General features: G+C 33.4%; 1 protein-coding gene across 1 annotated transcript in view; it reads left to right on the top strand.

The window, feature by feature from the left end:
• The first annotated feature begins 1,412 nt into the window (after nucleotides 1–1,412).
• The window catches only part of LOC126893350 (probable very-long-chain enoyl-CoA reductase art-1), a 52,633-nt gene continuing 27,029 nt past the window's right edge, over nucleotides 1,413–27,016 (top strand). Inside the window, exons 1-2 of the mRNA XM_050663433.1 lie at nucleotides 1,413–1,722; nucleotides 12,433–12,782. Coding sequence (XP_050519390.1) covers nucleotides 1,714–1,722; nucleotides 12,433–12,782 — 359 coding nt within the window. The 5' untranslated portion in view covers nucleotides 1,413–1,713. The remainder of the gene's footprint in view (nucleotides 1,723–12,432; nucleotides 12,783–27,016) is intronic.

Genomic DNA, 27,016 nt, shown 5'->3' with positions numbered 1-27,016 from the left:
TTATACATGCATAGATGCTATAACGGCTATTGACATTGATTTTATGCAGTATAGTGCAAATGTCTGGAATAAATTCATTATTTCGGAAGCCACTGACTTTAAGGGAAAAATCCTGAAACAGGTCCATTTTTAATTTTAAATTATGACTTTTTGACATATATATCTTACTAGTGACGTCATCTATCAGAGCGTGATGACGTAATCGATGCTTTTTTAAATGAGAATAGGGGTCGTGATGGCTCATTTGAAAAGTTATTCAATTCTCTATTCAGTAATATAAACATTAACATAATTATTTATATAGGGTGTCCAAAAATAATTTTTTTGAATTGAATTAATTAATACAAAAAGAAGAATGTATGTAGGTAATTTATTTAATTCATAATACATTTTACTGCTGTCAGAAAACAGAAAAAAATGTTCATTTCATAAATAAACATTGCTTTTCGCTTAAATTAAATGTTCAAACTGACAAAGAGACAGATGGGTGGCAGCTTGAACATTAAAATTAAACGAATAGCAATGTTTATTTATCAAAAAACTTTTTTTCTGTTTTCTGACAGCAGTAGAGTGTATTTTGAATTAAATAAATTACATACATTCTTATTTTGTGTCAATTAATTTAATTCAAAAAATTTTTTCTTGGGCGCACCCTGTATCTACGTTCTACCTACCTATACTAATAATTGTTCATTATGTTATTGAAGTGTATAGAGATGAGACTAAACATCGACGAAGAAATATATGTGCAAAAACTGTTATAAGAAGTAGTTACCTTTTGTAAAAGTTGTACAAACGAGCCATTTTTGTGCATACCTTGTTTTAATGAACTCCAAACAAATTAAATAAGACAAGATGCTTCCAATATATTATTTCCATTCTTTTATAGCGTTTAACATTTATTTATTATTTTATTCGTGCAAAAGCAAGTTTATTTGTTAACTAGAGTAAATTTTAAGACTAGAACTCTCCTTGTATGATGTTTTTATAGGAATCATGCTCCAATAGGGGCCACGTCTCTCATTATAAAAAATCTAAGAAATTGTATGTGCGGTATATTAGGTATATACCTAGCTTCTATAGGCCATGTTGCTTTATTTCTACAATCGTACAGTTGCTCCAACGGCCCAGAAACTATTAGAAAATATGTTGACTCCAGGGGACCAACACAGCCTGCTAAGACAAAGTATATGTTGGACCAGGACCAATGTGGCCTGTTGAGGCAACATGAGTGTTGGTCCTGTAGGACCAACGTGGTGGCAGTAAACGTGTTAAAGAAGCAAAAGATGGCTGAAGCTACTCATTTAAAATTTTTGGGTCTATTTATGCAACTAACATTACTGTTTTATTATGCAGCTAAAAAACGAAAAAAACTGCTGTCAAATTTCGAATTCGGTCAAAAGGTTAAATAACTCCTAATGTAACATGACATGTAACTGTAACATGTAACGTCATATCAAAACAATTATCGACAGTTGATTGAGTGAGTTCCGTAGAGTGTTTTTTAGCGACTTTAGCGTTGTTAGCCAGTTTAAAATTTGATTAACCTTGAATAGGCGATATACACCTTTACCTCTCTTTAATATTTATGATTTGAATTATTGTGCTACTTTAACTTGAGTGAATATATTTAAATTCTAAGTAGTTAGAGACCGACGCCGATAGTACTCTACTTGTAAATCAACCGAGAAGTTCTTAAGTTAGTTTGAAAAAATGGTTCAGGTAAGTTTAACTTTACTATTTTACTATTTAGGTAAATTGTTTAAATACCCGTTTACCGTTATAATTAATCAGTATTTTACGCTGGGTGATATCAATAACCTCAAATTAATTAGCCAAATCAGAAATCAATTTAGGACAGTCATTGTCTTGTATGGGCAAATATTTTACTGACCAATGTTAAGTCATTGATTAAATGTTAATAAGATCTTACGAATCATGCATTAGTAGTTGTCTAGCTGGTCTCTAAATATTTTATTTCACATATTACAAGAAGCAGGGCATGTTTCAGACCAGAATATCAAAAAAACTTCCAAATTATGATATAAAGGTATATTATTCTTCTTACAATGACGTTAGAGTCTTGGTTTCCTGTAATTATTGCCTCTAATTTATGCAACGCCAATTGGAGCAGCTTTTACATGGTCTACATTTGCCCTTCTTCCCTGCATTTTACCATTTAGGCCTCTTCTTGGTAATCTTTTATCACCAATCTCACTATATGACGAGCCCATGAAAGTTTCTGGAGTCTAGCGAACTCTTACATGTGTTGGTTCTTTTTTGAACAGTTGATAAAGTTCATAATTGAATGGGTAGTTTGAGAAACCCAACATGTCCACAAAAGCAAAGTTGTGGGAAAGTACAAAAAACATCTCGGGGTTGCCGGCTCTTGATTCAGAAAAATTTCTCAATTCTGTAGGTTCACTTAGAATGGTAAAAAGGGGTTGGGTTTCTCTTGCAACATGTGACTATATCTACCTAAGATTATTAAAGATGCAAAAAACAAATATCATTTTTTTTTCTACATGTTGTGTTTCTCAAACGACCTATTAAATTATAATGTCTAGATATCTATTAGGTACTTTTCTTGTTAGCCTTCTATTAACCACTTTTGGACACAGATCTCTCCAAACTCCTTCCATCGATCTATATTCTGAGCAACATACTTTCCATTTGTTCTGGCTATTGTTTTTATGTCATCTACCCATATCATCTGTGGTCTTTCTCTTAGTTGTCTACTTTTGTAAGGTCTCCAATGTGTTATATTGTAGGGTGGTATCCAGGGTTGGCAGGTTTAAACCAACATGGTTAAAACCTTGGTTTAAACCAAGGTATAAACCAACTGGTTTAAACCAACTGGCTTTTATAAAAAAAAAAACCAAAATGGATTTTGTATTTAATTTAAAGTTTTTAACACGTTAATCGCCATGACACCTGACATTTGGGTTTCAGATCCTGTGGTCCTATACGCCCTGACACCCATAGGGCAACTTTCACTGCTAGCGTTAACATCAAAGCCTGTAACCCAACTGCAGTGCTTCGAAACACATTTATCTATATGAAAGTTTTTACAGAAGGGCCTGGCAGGCAATACAGTAGACTCCCGTAAGTTCGGCCTCGGTTAGTTCGGTCTCCGCTTAGTCCGGCCACCTCTCTGAGCATTAGTCACACACATTCTTGTTTCACTTGCAATTTTTACTGTTTATAATATAGACAGTATACTGTATACTTGTTGTGTGTGTGGACAATAACTGTTTCGCGTCGTGCATTAAACTGCTTAAAAATGAGTGAAACGCGTAACTGTAAGTACAAGTCAATGGAACAGAGACTAGAAGCTCTGGAAAGATTGGACAAAGGAGAATTCGTGCAATGTATTTGCAGAGATTTAAATGTGATACAAAAGAAACAAAAACGTGGCAAAAGTACAATAAACGACTGGCGGCGGCGTAATATAAAAACTATTGAAGGCTTTTGTACACAGATTTAAACGGAAAAAGTTCTATAGAAGCGTTGCACACTGAGAAAAGCAAAACACGAATTGTTGCCTGGTGGAAGATGCTCTGTGGTTGTGGTTCGTTCAAGAACGAAGACGAGGAACCCCGTTAACTGGACCAATCGTAAAAGAGAAGGCTATGATCTTGCACTCAAAGCTTCAACCAGAAGAGGCGTTCTTGGCTAGTGAAGAATGGCTCTCCCGATGGAAAAAGAGACACGGGGTCTGCAAAATTGTTCTGCAAAATTTTTAAAAATCATTGGTGACCAAAACTTAAGTCCACAGCAAATCTACAACATCGTCGAAACTGGGTTAAGTTTTAGACTTCTGCCAGAAAAGCCTTTGCCACCTCACAAGAAACATCTGCGGCAGGATTTAAAGTTAGCAAAGAGAGGATAACGGTCGCTTTGTGTTCAAATGCCTCGGGGACCCACAAGATACCCCTATTTGTCATTGGCACAGTAGAAAAACCGAGAGCGTTTAAGAACATAAACATGGAAACCCTACCAGTGTATTACCGGTCGCAGAAATCAGCACGGATGGACACATATTTGTTCAGGGAATGGTGTGTGTGCGAATTTGTTCCGAAAGTGAAAAACCATTTGACAAAATTAAATCTGCCCATCAAAGAACTTCTACTGCTTGACAACGCGCCTACTCACCAGGAAGGTCTTCAGTGTGACGATGAAAAAGAAATTAAATTGCTGTTCCTGCCACCCAATGTAACCAGTCCTCAACAGCCAATGGACCAAGGGGTCATTGAGTGCTTCAAGAGAAAGTATCGCTGAAAACTGCTTTCTGAAGTTCTTTCCAAACTGGAGGCTGATGACAACTTAGACCTCTTAAAAGTGCTGAAGTCAGTTAATATGAAGGATGTTGTGTACATGTCGGCCGAGGCATACGTTGAAATACCACCATCGACGTTTGTAAGGTCTTGAAAAAAACTTTGGCCAAATCTTGCAGATAAGCCAAACAACATTCTTGTTAACGAACCTGATGACAATGTAGCTCTATTGCACGACCTTCAGAAACTACCGAACTGTGGTCCCATTGTTGAAAAAGATGTTTTGGAGTGGATCGACTTTGAAAAGGAGCTACACAACGAGGCTTTGGACGACGACGAAATCGCCGAGTGTGTCATTCGCCAAGAAAATGAGAAGGATAACGATACAGATGCTGCTGATAATGAGGATGAAGATAAAGAAAATAAAATGAGCCTCGGTGAAGGCAAAACAGCTTTGCAACTGGCAGCTACCTACGTCAAACAGCAAAAATAAGCAACTGCCATCGATGGAATGATCATTAAAAAGTGAGATTGTTAAAAATTCAGAAAAAAAATGACTGATTTTTTAAGTGTTTAAGAAGCCAAAAAACCCATGTGCAATACTATTTTTAAATTTTATTAGGCCTAAAGTTCTGTAACTATTGTTTAATAGTATTTTTGTAACGGTCTATCTTTTCATATGTGTTAAATATATGTCAGAGTATTCCTCTGTGATGTCTTCAACTTAATGTACAATTTTTTTGTTTTTGCTAGATTAATACAAAAAATAAATGGACATTTTTTAGATAAGCATCGGTTAGTTCGGCCACTTTTAAGTTCGGCCTAGGGTCCGGTCCCGAGGAGGCCGAACTTACGGGAGTCTACTGTACTAGTGAATGAGCTCGACACTTTTTATGTGTTTACTATGATTAAAAATTTTTCAAAAAAGTTATCAAGGATTTATGAAAAAATATTTTTATTTTAATTAAATAATACAAACAGTTTTTATTAATTATGCAGAATAATGGTGAACATCAAAAAAACAGCAAACAATAAAACTTATTAGGTACATGCATCACATGAAAATTTTGATTTTTGTCCCTTCTTCTGAGTGGTTTTTCTGCCTTCTTCAGCGCTTATTTTCGCGTAACATTCTACACATTTTCAACGATCTTTTGAAGCAACTTCATGCGAAATATGCTTTCTGTTATCATTTTCCGGCACTTTCCGGACATCTACTTCATCGATTTGTAACATACTTATACTTAGAGCAATGTTCTGTCTAAAATCCGTTATTGATATTTTGGCATTTGTCACAGTTTTGTATATTATAAAAGCGTTTACTACTGCTGAGTCAAGTAATATTTCAAATGCAAGTTTTCTATACCACTTAATTCCTTTATGCAAAGGGGAAGAATATGAATTCAACTGATCGGATAGATCTATGAATGACTTATATGAATAATTATAGTCAACTATAAGAGATGGATTTTCTAGGTCTGTTCCTCTTCTTGTATATTTAGTGGTTGTGTCAGTATGAATAGTGCTTAGACAAAGAATATCACGTATATCCTGCCATTTTAAAACACCTACCCCTGTATTACTTTCATTTGCGTAAATGTGTCCTTTATTTAATTTTTGGTCCTCTACATCCTTTGGATTGTTTTTTCTACTTTTCCTTAAAGTACCGACAAGTTTCAAAGAATGGATTGTAGACTAAACAACACATCTGCAATTTTAGCACACACAGACTTGTTATAACTCCAAAAAAAATGACAACCGATATTCAGGTTTTGCAGCACTCGGTCGTCAGAGGGTCTGAAACCCATAAGTAGGGTGTCATTTTCAAAATACATTTTTAGAGAATTTTTTTAACGTAGCACTTTATAACAGCCACTTTTATCATATCCAGTGTAAAAACCTAATGATTTACTAGAAAAACTAAGTTGGGCCTGGGGGTGGGATATTTTTTGCTTCATTTGGGCGAATAACGTGTTAATACATCTGCCACAAATGAACAAACTAAAGATAAATAAATTCTATTTTTGTATTTTCGAACTTGTATTTTCTGATTTTGTATTTTGAACAGTATTACGTTTAAAGATATTTTTTGTTATATTAATTTTTTGTGTGTGTAAATAAAAATAAAAGTTGTCTTTATAATTTTTCATTGTTTATTACTATTATGTTATAAAATAATTTATTCGTATTTGAAGTATTTAGACTTATAATACTTTGTATCAAATAAACCTGGTTTAAACCAAATAAACCTGGTTTAAATAAAAAAACCTGGTTTTTTTGGTTTTTTGAAAAACCTTGGTTTTTGCCAACCCTGGTTGTAGACCAAAATATTGAAAAAACTACCATCGCCATCTTCGATATAAAGGTATATTAATCTTCTTCTTCCAATGGCGCTAGGCTTAACTCGATGCTTGGTCTCCTGTAATTTTTACCTCTAATTTATGCAATGTCAATAGGGGCCTCTTTTACATGGTCCACTTTTGCTCATCTGTCCTGCATTTTGCCATTTAGACCTCTTCTTGGCAATGATTTATCATCAATTCTCACTACATAACCAGCCCATCAAAGTCTCTGCTGTGTAGCAAATTCTTTCATGTGTGGGTGCTTTTTTAAACTGTTGGTAAAGTTCATGATTATATCTAGATTTCTATTCAGGTACATACCTACATTGAAACTAAGTATCATATATCTCATTCTCTTTCACTTTTATCCCTTTGACCTTCATCTCCTAGTAGTTCCAGGAACCTGCAGTTCTTTGTATTGGGTGATTAGTGTTGTGACATTGAACATGACCAAACCATCTCAACCTATGGTCTCTCATTTTGGCATCAATTGGTGCCATACCTAGACTTCCCCTAATATACTCATTTTTAATTTTATTCTTTTTTGTCACTCCACTCATCCATCTAAGCATTCTCATTTCCGCCACATGCATTCGTTGTTCCTCTTTCTTATCAACTGCCCAGCATTCAGTTCTGTACATCAGAGCCGGTCTTATTGCTGTTTTATAGAATTTTCCCTTCAGTTTCATTGGAATTTGTCTGTCACAAAACAAATCACTTGCTTCCTTCCACTTCATCCAACTCTAATTCTATTGCATGCATCTTCTTGAATTTCTCCATTACTCTGTAATACTGGTCCTAGGTATTTAAAATTCATTTTTCACAATCATTTCACCATCCAAATATAATTTTATTTGTAGTAACCCCATTTTTAAATGAACATTTAAAGTTACTAAGATACTAAGTTTTAATAAGTTTTAATAATCATATATTCCACTTCCAATTTGATTGCAGGGTGTATCTCAGACTCTAGAACTTAGCTTGAGTGATGTGCTTGAGCCTATAATAAATATATAAATTTCTAGGCCTGATGGAATTCCAACAGTATTTAATAAGAACTGTTTTTTCCTTATGTAATTCTATACAACAAGTATTTAAACTATCATTGTCATTTTTGAAATAGTGCTGTCTGGACCTCTGACAAAGTGAATATAACTTGTCTAAGTATTGCTGATTGGCACACTATTTAGTTAAAAACTTTTCACACTGTTTTTTCACTAGCTGTTTATTTTACATTTATATAGAAGTATATACTAAGAATTTCCACAATTTTCAGTGTATTCCTTCCCTCAACAGCTCTCTCTAGTTCATTTGAAGAGTACAGGGGAAAAACAAGGAATGTCACATTTTATACATATTGAGATAAACACCAATAAAGGTTTAATTATTCTTATGATATCTAAAAACTACTTAGAAGATTCTTAGCATAATTCTAGCAATTATTAGTCTATAATCTTAATATAATATTAATCTATATTAACTTGTTAATTTAATATTGCACCAAAAAACTGCTAACATTCCTTATTTTTGTCCAGTGGCGTGCGGACAATCCTGGTCCTTCGCCTGGATAGAAATTTATAAAAAATTTATATAGACTGATCTATAGCGATACGCTTTAATTTGATTTGATTTTTGCTAATTTTAATTTTAATATTTTTTCTCAAAACGAAATAATATGGGTCATATAAAGTCACCGTTAATATACAAAACAGACGCTAAGAAAGACATGGTTTTACGAAACGAATGCATCCCCTGACCATATGTTTTTGGAGTGTCAGTTTAACAAACTGAATTTCCCCAGACCATTATGTCAACAACTCACTTTGGGACATGGCATTCGTTTTTAAAACTGCAGAAGTGTGTCTGTTTTTATGCGTCAGATAGGAGTGATTTATTGTCCTCTCCGGACCATATTGTAGAAGGCATAACATCGATATAATAGATTGTGGCTTTTCTTAACAGTCTATTCACAGCGTGCAACCGAGGCACTACTCGCTAACGACCGACCCTTTTCCGAGATCTAACTAAGCAACACCTTTTTGTTACCAAAATAAATAAAATATTTACCGTTCATTTTGTTACATTTATTGTTCAATTAATTCCGTCAACATCACCACCACCGGAATAGATCTTTCTGGTTATTGTTCTGAATCGATAGTCTAGTCGATAGTACTCAGTTTTTGCTACCACATGGCGAGAAAAGCCAAAATTCATGAAAAAGTGACATTCCTTGTTTTTCCCCTGTACTCTTCATTTTGTTTTGCCAGTCCCCTTCCTGCAGCTTTCTTCTTTTCATTGCTTCGTCCATAGTAATATTTGTTAATAATTACTGTGTTGAATACAATTTTTCCAAAAATAATAGTTAAAATAGAGGTCCCGTCATTTGGGAAGGCACCAATTTGCATATTATTGCACTTGTATAGAAGTCAAAATTTGAAGTTTCTTCCTAAGCCACGCTTTAGCATTAAATAATTTCAATACTCAGTGGCAAAATTTCAATGTCAGTAACCAATCACCATTTTTAAAGACAGTTCTTAGACCATTTCTAGATACGCCATAATATGCAAATTAGTGCCTACCCAAATAACGGGACCTCTATAGACCTAGCTGAACTTTTCATTGAAAATGTCAAAGAATCATTATCATGTCATCCAGCATGGCGACTAGGCTACCAATGAGTCATATATTTATATAATTCCCTGGCCTATTACAATTATGATTTTTTTTCAATGGCCGTATAGTAAACTTATGTTAGAAGCTAAATATTCACTGTACAGTTTTACTGTTTATATGAAAGAATTTCCATGAATTCTTTGAAATAATGTTCTATTGTTCTATTGGTGTTACTATAAATAAATTTTTAACATAGCTATTAATATTAAAATAATGTTAATATTCTATTTACTGTCTTCCACTTCCTTTATTTTTTCTTTTAAAAGTTGTTTTATCTTCTTTATAGGGAGAGCATTCAATTATTGCGTAACAATAATTTTTGAAGATTTTTTATCCCCCCCGCCCAATATATTGCACTGCAACATCTTTCTATACTCCCTTCCTCTATCTAAAGGAAACATAGCAAACAAGTGACCATTTTTACGTAAAAGTAACAATTATGTTGCGAAAATTAGTGAAATAATTAACAAAACAGGAGATTTCTAATCGCAGTAATAAACTTTTACTGCTAATCTTACAATTTTCCTTACTTGGCCCTATGATTACATAGATTTTTGGCTTCATTCCATCTCATCCATTTTTCTCATGGGATTCCCTTCTTCTTCTTCTTCTTTTGGCATCATAACCCTGGATGGGTCTTCGCCTGTCTGTCCTTGTCTCTATTCAGATCTCTCTTGTGCCCTTCTTCTCCATTGTCTTATGTTCATGGTTTTCAGGTCATCTTCCATGTCACTCAACCATCTTGTTCTGAGCCTTCCTTTATTTCGTCTTCCTATCAACTTCCATTGTAATATTTTCTTTGTTGTTTTTTCATCGTCTTGTCTCTGCACATGTCCTAGCCATGACAGTCTTTAGACTTTTTACAAATCATACAATATCGTAACCTTCATTCAATTCATTTACCTCGTTGTTTCTCCTGATTCTCCATGTGCTGTCTTCCTCTTGCACCGGGCCATATACTTTTCTCAGTATTTCTCTCTCGAATGTCCCGAGTTGGGCTTCATCCCTTTTCGTCATTACTCAGGATTCACAGCCATAGGTTACTACGGGTCTAATCAATGTTCTCATGGGATTTCCTGTCAAACATAAAAAAAAAGAAACAAAATAACAATATTGTGTAGTAAATCAATTGATTCCCTTAAAACATGAATGAAAAAGAGTTTCAACCTGGGAGATTTTATATAGTTTTTTATTTAAATAATTTGTATTACTAAGATGGGCAGGACATCTAGCAAGATCACAGCAGAACAACCCTCCTAGAAGAATCCTTATGTCACAACCTGTGGGAAGTAGAAATAGGGGTAGGCCAAAACTCAGATGGAAGGATGGAGGATGGTAGAAAAATAGGTGCAGCAAATTGGCAACGAAGCTAGGACAAATAATCCCCGGACAAATAATCCCGGACAAAAAATCCCCACAAATTATCCCTGGACAAAAAATCCCCGGACAAATAATCCCCGGACAAAAAATCCCCACAAAAAATCCCGGACAAATAATCCTCACAAATTTTTTTGGACAAAATATCCCCACAAAAAAATCCCGGACAAAAAATCCCCAAGAAATATTTTGCTGCCGAATACTTCTCTAAAAGTTTTTCCGAAATTTTACCAAATTTAGAATTCCACTTCCATGCTGAAAACTTCAAATTTTACATGACAAAGGAGTGTGAGTTTTTCAAAAATCGTGGAAGATATGGGGCCGTCGTTCTCATGACAGACGTTTAAGGCTACGGCTCCACGGGCTGGAAATTGACGCTAGCAGTAGCCGCAAAACGAACTTAAGGTTCCACGGAACGGAATAGGAGTAGCCGAACTGAACCGACTACGCACAAGTCCTGTAGTCGGTACAGTTCGGCTATTCCTATTCCGTTCTGCGGAACCTTAAGTTCGTTTTGCGGCTACTGCTAGCGTCAATTTCCAGCCCGTGGAGCCCTAGCCTAACGCACGTTTTGATAACGCGCGATTACAACTACATACACTTTATTTGAGACCGTTCACATGCCAACGCGCGTTTTAATGACCTAAAACGCGCGTTAGCATGTGAACGGTCTTAAGTAAAATTTATGTAGTTGTAATCGCGCGTTATCAAAACGCGCGTTAATCGCCTGTCATGAGAACGAGGCCTTAGCTCATTCCCCATATCTTCTTCGATTTTTGAAGAAATTCACACTCCTTTGCCATGTAAAATTTGAAGTTTTCAGCATAAAATTGGAATTCGAAATTTGGTAAAATTTTGGGAAAACTTTTAGAGAACTATGCGGCAGCAAATATTTCTTGGGGATTTTTTGTCCGGGATTTTTTGTCGGGATATTTTGTCCAAAACAATTTGTGGGGATTTTTTGTAGGAATTTTTTGTCCGGGGATAATTTATGGGGATTTTTGTCCGGGATTATTTGTCCGGACCCCAGCACCATTGATGATGATGAATTTGTATTATTATCAAATCAGATAACTTTATTATTTAGAAAAAGACTTTCATTATACATCCAGAGAAATGAAATAGAACATATAAGAATGAATAACAATTACCTTCTACAGTAATACACAATATGCTATAAAAGGTTTTTTATTATCATTGATTATTAACAATTAAGTGATAAGAATCAATAATAAATTATGGGTCAAAATTTTAACCAAAAGTACATATTACAGACAGCTACGATTTTTCATCATAATGGATGAAAAATCTTCTGAAATACTGATTCAATTTCTAGTAAACACATATCTACAAATGGACACATAATACATTGTGAAATCAAAAGAGATGAAACTAGTAGAGTTGGAAATTATCGATATAAACATATAAATTAACTAAGTATATTACATAGTTTCTCACCTTTAGAGGTATCGGAGGAGTATGACAACTGTCACTCTGACAGGAGAATTTTATAAAATACTTCTGTCACATACATCTAAAGGTGGGAAACTATGTAATGTAATGTAATATGTAATATATCGATAATTTCCACCTTTACTAGTTTCATCTCTTTTTATTTCACAATGTATTTTTGCGTGATGTTTATGTTTTCCATCTTTTGCGTTATTTTGCCGGTTATTAGCGCGCTCATCACCGTATAGCAGTATACTGTTGTAATATTTACACCTTCGGTTCCAATGCCATACTATCTTTATTTTTTATAGGTCGAGGTTTATACTGTAAAAAACAAAAAACTCGGGGACATTACAGCTTCCAACAACACAACAGTAGGTGATATAAAAAAAGAAATAGCAAAAGTAACGAAACTTCCTGCAGATAGACAGTCACTGAGGTCAGAGGCCAAGGGAAAGGATATAAGAAATGATGCTACCATTCCTAATCTAGAATCATTAAGAAAAGTATTTGTTAAAGACTTAGGGCCACAGATTGGATGGAATACAGTATTTCTTCTTGAATATGCTGGGCCCTTATTTATATATGCTGCAGTGTCTTTTAGACCATGGATCCTGTATGGAGATACTGCTAGCAATGCCACCTTCACCACAACCGCCAAGTAAGTCACTATTTTACCATTTCAGGTCTGAGCATGATTGTATGCACACTAGTTAATAATTTCACTCATCATCATCATCCTACGCCAGCCCTTTGCGTCCACTGCTGGACATAGGCCTCCCTCATGTTTGTCCGTTGTGCTCTATTTTGAGAACTTGCATCCAATTTCTTGACATTTTCTTGAGATCATCAGTCCAACGAGTAGGTGGTCTTCCTCTACTTCTTTTGTCTAATCTCGGCCTCCACTCAAGTAATCTTTTCGTCCACCTCCCATCACTGATTCGGGCGACGTGTCCGGCCCAGTTCCATTTCAGGATGGCAATTCGGGAAATTATATCGGTAACTCCTGTTCTTCGTCTTAAGTATTCATTTCTAACTCGGTCACGAAGCGATATACTCAGCGTTGACCTTTCCATTTTCCTCTGGGCTATTTGCAGCATTTTAGAAGTTGTAGCTGTCAATGTGAAAGTTTCGGCACCATAAGTCGTCACAGGCAACACACATTGGTCAAATGTTTTACGTTTTAAAGAAATTGGTATATTGCTTTTAAAGATGTCTTTGAGTTAGAATAGAAATATGCTTTATTGTCACTGAAAATTTTTACAATTTTATGGACAAAGCTTACATACAGTCAAAAGAAAAATAATATCAACAACAAATAACAAATAACTACAATTTACTAAAATTAGATAAATCGTCAATATACAGTAAATGTGATATAAAACCAAAGACAAAAACAATTAATTGCAAAATTTATATAAATTGCAAATTGAACATACTTACAACAAATAAAATACAACATTAGGAATTGACAGTTTAAGCTACTGCGTATGAAACCCAATTTTCTTAGTTATTCATTAAGAAATTCTTCTATTGAATAATATGGTCTTTTAGATAGATAGGCTTTGGATATTTTACGGAACTTTGGGAAAGATGTTGCAGATTTAAGTTGTAAAGGGAGATGGTTGTAAAGTTTTTTGCGGAATATAATATAGATTTCTTTACTAACTCAGTGGATGGGATCGGTAAATAAATATCAAAGATTGAATTTCTGGTGGAGTAAATATGATTGGGCCCTACTGGAAAGGCATGAAGGTGTTTACGAATTAAACAAACCGTTTCTAGAATATATAAAGATGAAAGTGTTAAAAATTTCGTGATTTCTGAAGTAACTTCTGCAATGTGTAGATCTTCTGAGGCCAAACAGATATCTTATTGCTCTTTTTTGCAATTTAAAAATAACATCAAATTGAGCAGCTGTACTAGAGATGAGACTCGAACAACGAAAAATATGTTATTTTAGAAGATGCTAAATTGAGTTCCCTCGAGACAGATCTTATTGCATAGCAAGCTGAGGCGAGTTTCTTACTTAACGAATCGATATGACGGTACCATTTGAGGTTGCTGTCTAAAAAAATACCAAGAAATTTTACAGAATCAACGGTACTTATCTGGCTGTTATTAAGAGGCAAAGGTTGAAGAGCTCCTTTATAGGATAATGCTACTGTTTTGTCTATATTAAAAGAGAGTAAATTAGAGTCAGACCAGGTCTTTATCGTCAGTAGATCCGAAGTTATAGTTTCATGAAGAGATGCAATAGTTGAGTTGCTCCAAGTGATACTGGTATCATCAGCAAAAAGAAAAATTTTCCCATCGATTTTTAAATTAGTGATGTCATTTATAAAGATAAGGAACAGAAGAGGCCCAATACTGAACCTTGCGGTACTCCACATACAATGTTTTTGAGACTAGAGTCTATCATTTGCTCTAACTAGTTGTTTCCTATTATTCAAGTAGGATTGGAACCAATTTAAAGAAATACCTCTAATTCCATAGAAATTTAGTTTTTTAATCAAGATGTCGTGATTTACACAATCAAAAGCTTTGGCATAGTCACAGAAAACAGTGGCAGTATAAAGATTATTGTTTAGTGCTTGATAAACCTCATGTAGTACAGAAAACATGGCATCAGTGGTACATTTATTAGTTAAAAAGCCGAACTGATTTTGAGATAAAATGTTGTTATCTACGATAAAGGACATAAGTCGAGTTTTAATGAGTCTCTCAATAATTTTGGAGAGTGCCGGTAGTAAAGCAATAGGTCTATAGTTGCAGGCATTAGATTTTTCACCACCCTTATGAAGAGGATTAATAATGGCTGTCTTTAGGCACTCTGGAAATTTACCTTTTTCGAAGGAATCATTAATTAGTGAGACGAGGATTTCCAACACATTTTCTATGAGATTAGAGAACATTTTTATAGATAGTCCATCAATACTACAGGATGATTTGCTTTTGATACTATTGATTGTTTGGGTCAGTTCAGAGTTATCGACTGGTTTTAAAAAGAATGAATTCGAGACCTTTCTTGAATTAGGGAGATAAGAAACGGGATCTTGTTGCGCCAAAATAGTTGATGTTATATTTTTACTCACATTAACGAAGTAATCGTTTAGACTTTCAGGATTTGGAAGGAAAAATGATTGAGCTGTATGAGTTTTATTTCGAAGATCGTTTATTATAGACCAGGTTTCTTTTGCAACACTTTTAGAGCTTCCCAGACGATTTTTATAATAGGCTTTTTTAGCTGATTTGACAAGTTTTAGATATGTTTTTCCTGTACTTCGTGATATATTCAGTGACAGAAACATTGGTAGTAAATTTCTTGATGTATAGAAGTGAACGCATATTCTTGGCTGATATGCGGATACCTTTCGTAACCCAAGGTTTCCGATGTTTTGGCTTAATAGGAATTAAAGGAAATGCCTTATTGAAGATGCGGAGAAGCTTATCTAGAAAAACACTGAAATTATAGTCCACGTCTATAGAAGGAAACTGCCACTTAGAAGTTAAGCATAAGTTTTCCATAGGCTGCTCATGCTGTAGTCAATGCGACATGCTTGTAGTGCTTCCAAAATGTTGTCAAATTCAACCGTGTCAAAGGCTTTATGGAAATCTACAAAAGCCAAAACGAGTGGTCGATTGTATTCGATAGTCTTTTCTATTACCGTTTTAATGCTCTGTAGGTGATCATTTGTTCCAAATCCGGTACAAAATCCCGCTTGCTCCATTGGCTGGTAGAAATCAAGTTTTTTCTCAAGACGATTCGTTACTATATATAATAATTTCACTAAAGCTTTCATATTATGCTGCCGTTCTTGTAATTTTTGCTGTGTTACGTTCAATAAGGTTCAGAAAATGTTTTCTTGTGGCATGTCGTAAGTTAAATATTGTGTTTGTATGAGATTAACTTAAATTAACAAATTTGACGTTTCGATTACCACTCCAGAAATCGTTTTCAAAAAAAAAAATTAAAAATTCTGAGAATTCTGATCTTGCTTTTCCTATGCGTTGTGTTGTCAGTAGAGTGGTTCCATTGGCTGTGTATGTTGGTACCAAGGTATGTGTAGCTATTCACCCTGTCAATTGATTGTTGATTTACCAAAAGCCGTGTATTTAATATTTCGTGCTTACTGACTACCATGTACTTTGTTTTCTTCTTATTGAGATCAAGTCCATGTTCTCTACTTATATCCGATATACGCGATATTCTCCCAGTGCCTGCTTGAGGATATTTTCAGAGTACATATTAAATAACACCGGGGACAGAATGCATCCTTATCTCTGTCCTCTATCGATAGAGACTGCCTCTGTCAACTGGTCATCCACTTTAATGTTGCAGTTTAGCTGTGATATAAATTATAACACTTACCGGCAGAGAAAACGGGCACCCCAAAAAATGGGTCATTTTTAATGTCTTGTATTTCCTAAACCTGATGTCCGATTTAAGTATTTTTTTTAATATGTTATAGCCTTATTCTTTATCAATATCGCTGTAATAATATTGTTGCTAGACAGGTACATTATCATTGTATACAGGGTGTACGAATCAAACTGTGTTTTTTTCTCAAACTTTGGAACACCCTGTGGAATGTTCTAGCTTTTATAAAATACTAAAATTAAAACCCAACTATAGCCACAGATTTTCTTAACATTCTGTTTTTTTATTCATTCGCTTATGTTGGATAATAAAAAAGTTAGGCACTTTAACAACTACCCCTGTTTTTCGTCAATATAGGGTGTTTTTCAATAAGTACGGCAAGCTTTAAGGGGTAATTCTGCATGATAAAATAATGACAGTTTGCTTTATAAACTAATGCCCGCAAATACTTCGTTTCTGAGATAGGGGGTGTTGAAATTGTTCTTACAAACTGACGATTTATTTACTGCTCTAAAACGGTTTGTGATATGCAAATGAAATTTGGTAGATTTTAAGAGCTAGTTATTGCGCATTTTTTGGCATACAATTGAGAATTTTATATCCACCATTGGCGTGCATACGGCATATATCTAAAATATTTATACCCGTATGCACGCCAATGGTGAATATAAAATTCTTAATTGTACGCCAAAAAATGCGCAATAACTACCTCTTAAAATCTACCAAATTTCATTTGCATATCACAAACCGTTTTAGAGAAATAAATAAATCGTCAGTTTGTAAGAACAATTTCAACACCCCCTATCTCGGAAACGAAGCATTTGCGGGCATACGTTTATAAAGCAAACTGTCATTATTTTATCATGCAGCATTACCCCTTAAAGTTTGCCGTACTTATTTAAAAACACCCTGTATTAACGAAAAACAGGGGTAGTTGTTAAAGTGCTTAACTTTTTTATTATCCAACATAAGCGAATGAATCAAAAAACAGAATGTTAAGAAAACCTGAGGCTATAGTTTGGTTATAATTTCAGTATTTTATAAAAGCTAGAACATTCCACAGGGTGTTCCAAAGTTTGAGAAAAAAACACAGTTTGATTCGTACACCCTGTATACAATGACAATGTACCTGTCTAGCAACAATATTATTACAGCGATATTGATAAAGAATAAGGCTATAACATATTAAAAAAATTTCTTAAATCGGACATCAGGTTTAGGAAATACAAGACATTAAAAATGACCCATTTTTTGGGGTGCCCGTTTTCTCTGCCGGTGAGTGTATGATTCTCAAATTTCTATCATCTGAATTTCCTTCAAGATGTTTGTGAGCTTATCATGTTTTACTCTATCAAATTGCTAAATTCAAGGAGTGCAAATAAGTTCTACCACATTTTTTGATCTTAGTCTTGGACAATAACTAGCATACATTCGATTGCAAAGGTCAACAACACCACCCATGCTAAAATTATACTTCTTGATCAAATTTGGTTGCGGAACTTCTTTTCTACTTTCAGATTTTACACTTCCTATCGCATTTTGGAGCTAACTGATGGGGAAATGATTGCCTTGCTGTTGTGACTCCAGCATTGTCATTCCACTTTACGCAAATACCAGTACTATCGGATTTATAATCGAATGTTCCCTGATCTTGTTTTTTAATTGTTTTTGTTTATATCAATGGCCATTTATTTGTCCTGTTCTCATGCACAGTTTCACAGGCCCGAATACATCTATTACACAAGCATTTCAATAGCGTATGACTGTTAAATGTGTCGAAATATTTCAACACAGGTATTCAGTTTATTTACAGAAGAATCTAATAGTAAAAAAAGAATGAATATCGCTGGTACCTATGATTATGTGATTCCTAATACATTTTTAGTGAAAATAATAACTCTTTGATAAGTGTTGGCGATACAATTTTTTTAATACGCGTGTCCGCGAAGATTATAATTCCCAAAATATTTATGACGAAAAGATTTAGTTCTTAATAGATGCCGACGAAAACAATTATGTCCCTTTCTGTTCTCGCGAAAAAAATAATTCCTGGAAGATTTACAGCGAATGAATCATTTTTCCATAAGTGTCTACAAAAAAAATAATTTTGTTAATGTATCGGCGAATACTATAATTTCCAAAAGGTTGTGGGGAAAACAATTACTTCTTTACAGATATCGGCGACAAAAATTATTGCTATTTACGTGCCCAAGAAGGTGACGAACATAATTATTTTCCAGGAACAACAAAAAATAATTCTTTTTATCTATACATCCAAGAAGAACATAATCTTCAACTCCCAAAATATTTATGACGAAAACATCTAGTTCTTAATAGATGACGACGAATATAGCTATTTGTATAACAAGGGAGGAAAGTGCTACTTTTCCTCCCGAGAATGAAGCTTACTGCCCGACGCGTAGCGGAGGGCAGTAATCATTCAAGGGAGGAAAAGGCACTTTACTCCCATGTTATACATATGGTTTTTCCACCTTCCTCAAATAACAAGTCATTTTTTCATTTTTACTTAATGTATTTATGTAACTAACCAACAAAATTTATTAGAACTAAAACTAACAAGTACGTACAATATAACTGTCAACTGTCAAATATAAGTCAAATTAATAATGTAAACATTGTTAAATCAAAATAACAATTTACTGTTTTTTACCATTCTGCAAAATACAGAGTGTTTTAAAATAAACGTTAAAATGTATAGAAACTTACGTAATAGAAAATAGATATTGTACAGGGCGTCAATAAGTTACATTTCATGAATGAAATACCATGACGTCACTTTTACTTTTCCTCCCTAGGGAGGAAAAATATTTTCCTCCCTAGGGAGGAAAAGTACAACTTTGCTCCCTACAATCAGGTCCGGAAAAGTATACTTTCGGTAGAGGTAGGTGGAAATAATTATTTACGTTTCTGTTCTTGTGAAAAAAATAACTCCTTGAAGATTTACATTAAAAATATTTAATTAATCGGCAATACCAAAATTTTTTGCATGTACATCATTTTATCACTCCAAAAACCTTTAAAATAAGCTTTTTTAGATTAAATTGTGTTCAGCCATTCAACGGCGTAACTAGGATGATCCTTGGGGGGCGGGGGGGTTACAAGTTCAAAATGGCTTGATTTGTCAACAACACATAATGGTGTTAAGCGTATAGAGCTCAAAGTAGATCCCAATGGGGGGGGGGTTATAACCCCGAAAACCCCCCTGGTTACGCCTATGCAGCCATTTCGGATATTATAATATATTATGATTACATACACATACACATACAAGTACGCCCACATACACACACATACATTAAAATACAGATCTGATGATCTACTCGGAAAATTTAAATCGATTGGTGATAAATTAAGTTGTTTCTGATGCGAATTGACGAAGTTACATTTCCGTACGATGCCAAAGCTTTCTTGGAAAGGAAGCAAAATATGTCTTCGCCATCGCTTTAGGATTATTATTTTCGCCGCGCATTATTAGGATTCATAATCTTCGCAAACATAGAAATAGAAATGATTTTTTTGGCTGTCGTTCATCGAAGAGTAATTATTTTGGCCGAGAATTTTTTAGTAATATTAATTTTCGTGGAAATATAATTAGAAATAATTCTTTTTACACGTAATTATTCTGAACTTTTTCTTTTCACCGCACCGTATTAGAAGCTATGGTCTTCGAGAGTATTCGCGATTGAAACCGAATATAGAGGGCAGGTCGAATGCAAGAAAATGGTCGATATAAATGGTATAAACAAACATTCAATTGAGGAATAGAACAATACCGATTTGATTTAAAATATTTTAATGTACTCATAATGCTGAAATTTACTAAAAATTTCTTAATAGTGACCAAATTTCATTCAAATCAACAATTTTCGGGTTTGTTTATACCATTTATAGTAGTTTAAATTTATTCCACCAGATGTCAGCTACTTTGTTCTTCATCGCGAATAGAACAGAAATAGCTATTTGTATAACAAGGGAGGAAAAGGCACTTTACTCCCATGTTATACATATGGTTTTTCCACCTTCCTCAAATAACAAGTCATTTTTTCATTTTTTATGTAACTAACCAACAAAATTTATTAGAACTAAAACTAACAAGTAGGTACAATATAACTGTCAACTGTCAAATATAAGTCAAATTATTAATGTAAACATTGTTAAATCAAAATAAAAATTTACTGTTTTTTACCATTCTGCAAAATACAGAGTGTTTTATAAATAAACTTTAAAATGTATAGATACTTACGTAATAGAAAATAGATATTGTACAGGGCGTCAATAAGTTATATTTCATGAATGAAATACCATGACGTCACTTTTACTTTTCCTCCCTAGGGAGGAAAAATATTTTCCTCCCTATGGAGGAAAAGTACAACTTTGCTCCCTAAAATCAGGTCAGGAAAAGTATACTTTCGGTAGAGGTAGGTGAAAGAAATATTTTTCGCTCTCATTCATTCAGGATCATACTTTTCACCGCGAATTATTAGGAGTTATAAGCTTCATGAATACAGAATTAGAAATAATTTTTTTCAATGTTATTCATCGAAGAATAATTAATTTTAACGATAACTTTTTAGTAATTATAATTTTCGTGGACTCACAAGCAGAAATGATGTTTTCCACCTACCTCTACCGAAAGTATACTTTTCCGGACCTGATTGTAGGGAGCAAAGTTGTACTTTTCCTCCCTAGGGAGGAAAATATTTTTCCTCCCTAGGGAGGAAAAGTAAAAGTGACGTCATGGTATTTCATTCATGAAATATAACTTATTGACGCCCTGTACAATCTCTATTTTCTATTACGTAAGTATCTATACATTTTAACGTTTATTTATAAAACACCCTGTATTTTGCATAATGGTAAAAAACAGTAAATTGTTATTTTGATTTAACAATGTTTACATTAATAATTTGACTTATATTTGACAGTTGACAGTTATATTGTACCTACTTGTTAGTTTTAGTTCTAATAAATTTTGTTGGTTAGTTACATAAATAAATTACGTAAAAATGAAAAAATGACTTGTTATTTGAGGAAGGTGGAAAAACCATATGTATAACATAGGAGTAAAGTGCCTTTTCCTCCCTTGAATGATTACTGCCCTCCGCTACGCGTCGGGCAGTAAAGTAGCACTTTCCTCCCTTGTTATACAAATAGCTATTTTGCTAATACTGCTCAAAAAATAATTTTTTTCGCTAACACTTTACCTATTAGGGATTATAATTTTCACAATCATATAATCGAAAATAATATTTTATATTGCGTTTATTGAAAGTTATACTCTTAACGGCATTTTTCGGAGTATACTTTTCGTAGGCGGCGGCGATATACTCTATATGAGACGTAACATATACATAGGTATAACAAACAAGGGGAAGTAAAAAAAAATATTACTGAAAAAAAATGTTATTCAAATGGTTAATGGGTTAAACAACAAGGTTATTGCTTCTGTTCATTAATACTAAAATATTCGGTTTTTATTTCCATAAAATCCTCATTGTAATATTTTTAACAATTTTTACTGAACATTTCTTATTAGTCCAGGGTAATAAGGTTTTTTCCATGACACTCGAGCAGCCAGGGTAATGAAGCGTTTTTTCGCTTATACGCTTATACCTATAAGAGCAAATTGTAACTATTTCCTGCGTAGGATCTGGCGGCCATTTTTATTTATAAACAATTAAGTGTCAAAAAGTGGCATTTTTCCCTTTTTTTTCAAATCAATGGAAAACAGTGAAAGTTATGGTTTTTTTAGTACAAATATCTTTGAGATTATGGAAAAAGCTTTAAAATGACGTATTACAAAGTTTGATATACTCATTTATTGTTAATATAATTGCGAAAAAAGGTCGGAATTGCAAAAAAAATTAATTTCGCAATATCTATTGTAAAAATTAGTGTACAGCTTTGAAATTTTTGTCATATAAGGGTTCTTTGGTGCTTAATATGTGATAAAAATTTCAAAGCGATTCATTCAATTGTTTAAATTTTATTCAAATTGTTTATCCCAGAGAGCATTTTTTTTACAATAACATAAGTCAGAAAAAAATGACGTTAGAACCATTCCACAGGTGTCAAATGAAAGAGCATGAGCTATATTTTCAACTTGGTTTAAAAAAGCGAATAAAAAATGCATTTATTAGTAATAAATAATTATGCAAAAGTATCGTAAATCTTTCCTTATCAACTTTTTATTGTGTTATAAAAGAAATTATATATATTTATTACAATTTTTTATCAATTATAATATAAATAACATTACTTGGTAGTTGTGCACTTAAAACAGGGTAAAAAAGTTAATTTTTTTGGAAAAAGTTATTCAAAAACTTTATAAGGAAAGATTTACGATACTTTTGCACAATTATTTATTACTAATAAATGCATTTTTTATTCGCTTCTTTTAAACCAAGTTGAAAATATAGTTCATGCTCTTCCATTTCACACCTGTGGAATGGTTCTAACGTCATTTTTTTCTGACTTATGTTAGTGCAAAAAAAATGCTCACTGAGATAAACAATTCGAATAAAATTTAAACAATTGAATGAATCGCTTTGAAATTTTTATCACATATTAAGCACCAAAGAACCTTCATTTGACAGAAATTTCAAACCTGTACACTAATTTTTACAGCAGTTATTGCGAAAATAATTTTTTTTGCAATTCCGACCTTTTTTCGCAATTATATTAACAATAAATGAGTATATCAAACTTTGTAATATGTCATTTTAAAGATTTTTCCATAATCTCAAAGATATTTGTACTAAAAAAATCATAAGTTTCACTGTTTTCCATTGATTTGAAGAAAAAAGGGAAAATGCCATTTTTTGACAGTTAATTGTTTATAAATAAAAATGGCCGCCAGATCCTACGCAGGAAATAGTTACAATTTGTTCCTATAGGTATTATTTGTCGAAAAAACGCTTCAGTACCCTGGCTGCTCGAGTGTCACGAACAGGGTATATTTTTGTCTTATTACCCTGGCCTATATTGACTTAAACAAAAAACCTACTAAATTATTAAATTGTCTTATCTTTTTAACATCCTAGTTACACTGTAAGTTCTTATCATTTGTATTGGCATTGATTATTGTATATACCTAATGTAATTACATGTAATAGTGTAGAAATAATATATCTTGAAGGACGTCACTGAAACTAATTAACTAATTGCTGTTAACTGTACACATTTAGTAACAAATATAAATGAACTAAATTAAAAAGTAATTCTATTGACGTTTACGATTCATTTTATAACCCAGGTTACTATTAATAATGAGCATTGCATTTGGAAGTTAGGTCATTGTATTAGAGTTAGTTACGGATACCAGATCTCTTTCATATTTTGGTCTAACAATGGTACACCATGATCAAATCACCGGACCAATAATTGAATCCTTTATAAATCTTAACTCAAACTGTATATTTTTTTCATATTCATTTCAAAATATTTTTTGTTCAATAGAAAACGAAACTTTTAAATAATAAGTTCTATCATTAAATACAATAATTGAAATATCTCTTCTGTTGCGTATCGCTGTACACTGTCTTTGTACACAGATGTATTATTGAGATTTTTTGATGGTTTTCTTGTAGAGACAATTCATTTTCTCAATTCTTGTAATCATGCTAATGATGCACGAATGATTGGTTCCTACATGCTGGCAATACAACGCACAGTGATGAATTTCGCCGAAAACCTGGCCAAAATGTAAAAATTTAAGTTGGTATACCCCGAGAAATTTTATATGAACCTTGCTCTGTAGGTTTTTGAGAATCATAAACGGCCGTTAAGGGTAAAACAATACAAGCAGATCATTCATGGGCGCCCATCTAAACATTTTTTAGGGGAGGGGCCAGACGTGAAGATGTTGCACATTACATTTTGTATACTTTGGATGACAATATATTACAGTTTAAAACAACAGAAAAGCTAGGGGGGCCGTGGCCGTGCCCATGGGTATGGGCGCCTATGAGATCATATATTTATATTAGTGTAAAGTTGTGATTGAACGACAGCGGACCAAATAAAAATTAAGTGTGTTATGCAATAATATTGGGGCATTGTTTGGGTTTCATTTAGAACTATAGACGTGTATTATTTTGTTAGTTTATAGTGGGTGCTATGTCTGGAGGAAAGTGGAGTATTTTAATATACTTTTTAGACTTTTTTTTTGTAAAATAGACTTTATTTACAACATATTTGCAAAATATGGGCAAGAATTTTCAATCGTTTTAAGTTTTCCAAGTTTTAAAAAGGGAAAAGTAAAAAAGTCTACTTTGCTCAGTAAAGATATTTTGCTTAATAAATAGTTCAAAATGTATATAAATATTCCACAAAAAATCATCTACAGCCAGGTGCATCCTTAGCGGAATTTTTCATTTTAAAAAATATGCTGGAGAATTTGTACATTTAGGGGACTTTAATGTTATATGGTCAGTTAATAAAGTAAGAACAAAATATGAAGTATCTGATCCAATTAATTTACAGTTTTTTTACACAAGAGCCGCCGTTTTTTGTTATTTTTTGCTTTCTTCTTCTTTTTCTTAATCTGTAAGTCCTTTGTATAATCTTATGTACTCTTATGTATAATCCTATGTTTTTGCTTCCTTACTTTTATATTTTTTAATAATTTTGGTCGTGTGAGCCAAAAATTTTAATTTTTTAAAAATGAAATGCATAAACGAAACTTTGTGTTAAGAAGCCACACATTGGTAGGTAATAATTATAATTAATCGGATCCATTTACAAAACAATTAAGATGCATTTAATTTAAAAAAAGGCAACATTTTTGGACTCACACGACCAAAATTATTAAAAAATATAAAAATAAGAAATCAAAAAAGATAGACCTATACATAAAGGTAAAAGGACTTAAAGATTAAAAAAAAAGAAGAAGAAAGCAAAAAAAATAACAAAAAACGGCGGTTCTTGTGTAAAAAAACTGTAAATTTACTGGATCAGCTGCTTCATATTTTGTTCTTACTTTATTAACTGACCATAACATAGTCTCTTAATAATAATGTCTAATAATAAGTCTCTTAATGTAGAAATTCTGCAGCATGTTACAGTTTTTTAAAATGAAGAATTCCGCTAAGTTTGCAACTTGTTGCAGATGATTTCTTGAGGAATAAAAGCTGACTTTTTACTTTTCCCATATTAAAACTTGGTAAACAGAAAACGATTGAACATTCTTGCCATCATTTTGTAAATATGTTGTAGATAAAGTTTATGTCACTTACCTCCAGAAATAGCATCCACTATAAAATACCAAAATAATACACCTCTATAGTTTTAAACGAAAACCTAACAATGCCTTAATTGAATAACACACTTTAATTTTATTCGGTCCGCTTTCGTTCAATCCCAACTTTACATGTTGTTCTGAATTGTATTGTATTCTGAATTACACTAATATAAATATGTGATATGCTTGTATTGTTCTACCCCCTACAGCCGTTTATGATCCTCAGAAACCTACAGAGCAAGATTCATATAAAATTTCTCGGAATATATAAACTTAAATGTTTGCATTTTGGCCAGGTTTTCGGCAAAATTCACCGCTGTGCAACGTCTCCAGTATCCTCATCCATCAGAGGTTGGTGTCAATACTGCCTCCTCTGCTGGTAAATGTCTCTGGCGATTTTTTCTTAATTTTTCAACCACTTTTAGATGAACTTTACAAAATGTGTAATTATTTGTTTTTCGTAATCCGACTGCTATAAACCGGCCGTACTGCAGTCAATTCACCTGTTAAATGTCTTCCATTTATTCATGATACCCATTCCAGAATTCTGGAACCCTGTACCAGCTTGTACAGGTCTAATGGATTGGTACCATATGTTTTGGAGCCACTTGGTAATCACCAAAAACAGCCCATGTTTTTGGAACTCGTACGGCTGGCTCTGAACCAAAGATTTTTGTGGTTGATTCTCTTCTAGCAAGTTTATTAGCTCTTCCATTGGCACGCATGCTGGTGTGACACTGGCATGACACTGTTTTTGTGTCTATTGAGTTCTCGGAATTCTCATACTAGCCTGGATCCTTCTGCACTTTAAGAGGCTTTCTCTATACCAGGTATAACCCTGCATAGAGAATTAACATATCGGAAAAAAACGGGAAAAATTGAAAAAAAAAAAACGGTTTTTTCCGTTTTTTTAAAGATTATTGGAAAAAATGGGAAAATTGGAAAATATTTTTTAATTGAGACTTAAGTGTACTTAAACTAAGAGACTTTAATTGTAAGTGTCAAAACCGAAACTTCAAAGGTAGAAAGCACAATATTTAACCAAAGCGCTCATTGGTTTTCATCTGAGTCTGAATCTTCAGACCAAGCATCTGATTCAGGCTCGATCTCCGCTTCACCATCCTGAACGGATAACACAACATGATTTTTGTCAGTCTCTTTTAAAAGTGTATCGGGTCTAGTATCGTAAATAAATATGTTTTTCGTTTATAACCAAATTTAAATGAATAGCAACAACTTATAAATTTTATCC

The sequence above is a fragment of the Diabrotica virgifera genome, chromosome 10 (assembly GCF_917563875.1).
Source record: "Diabrotica virgifera virgifera chromosome 10, PGI_DIABVI_V3a".
NCBI lineage: Eukaryota > Metazoa > Arthropoda > Insecta > Coleoptera > Chrysomelidae > Diabrotica > Diabrotica virgifera.
Note: the sequence above shows the minus strand (reverse complement) of the source record. Positions and strands in the feature narration are given on the sequence as shown.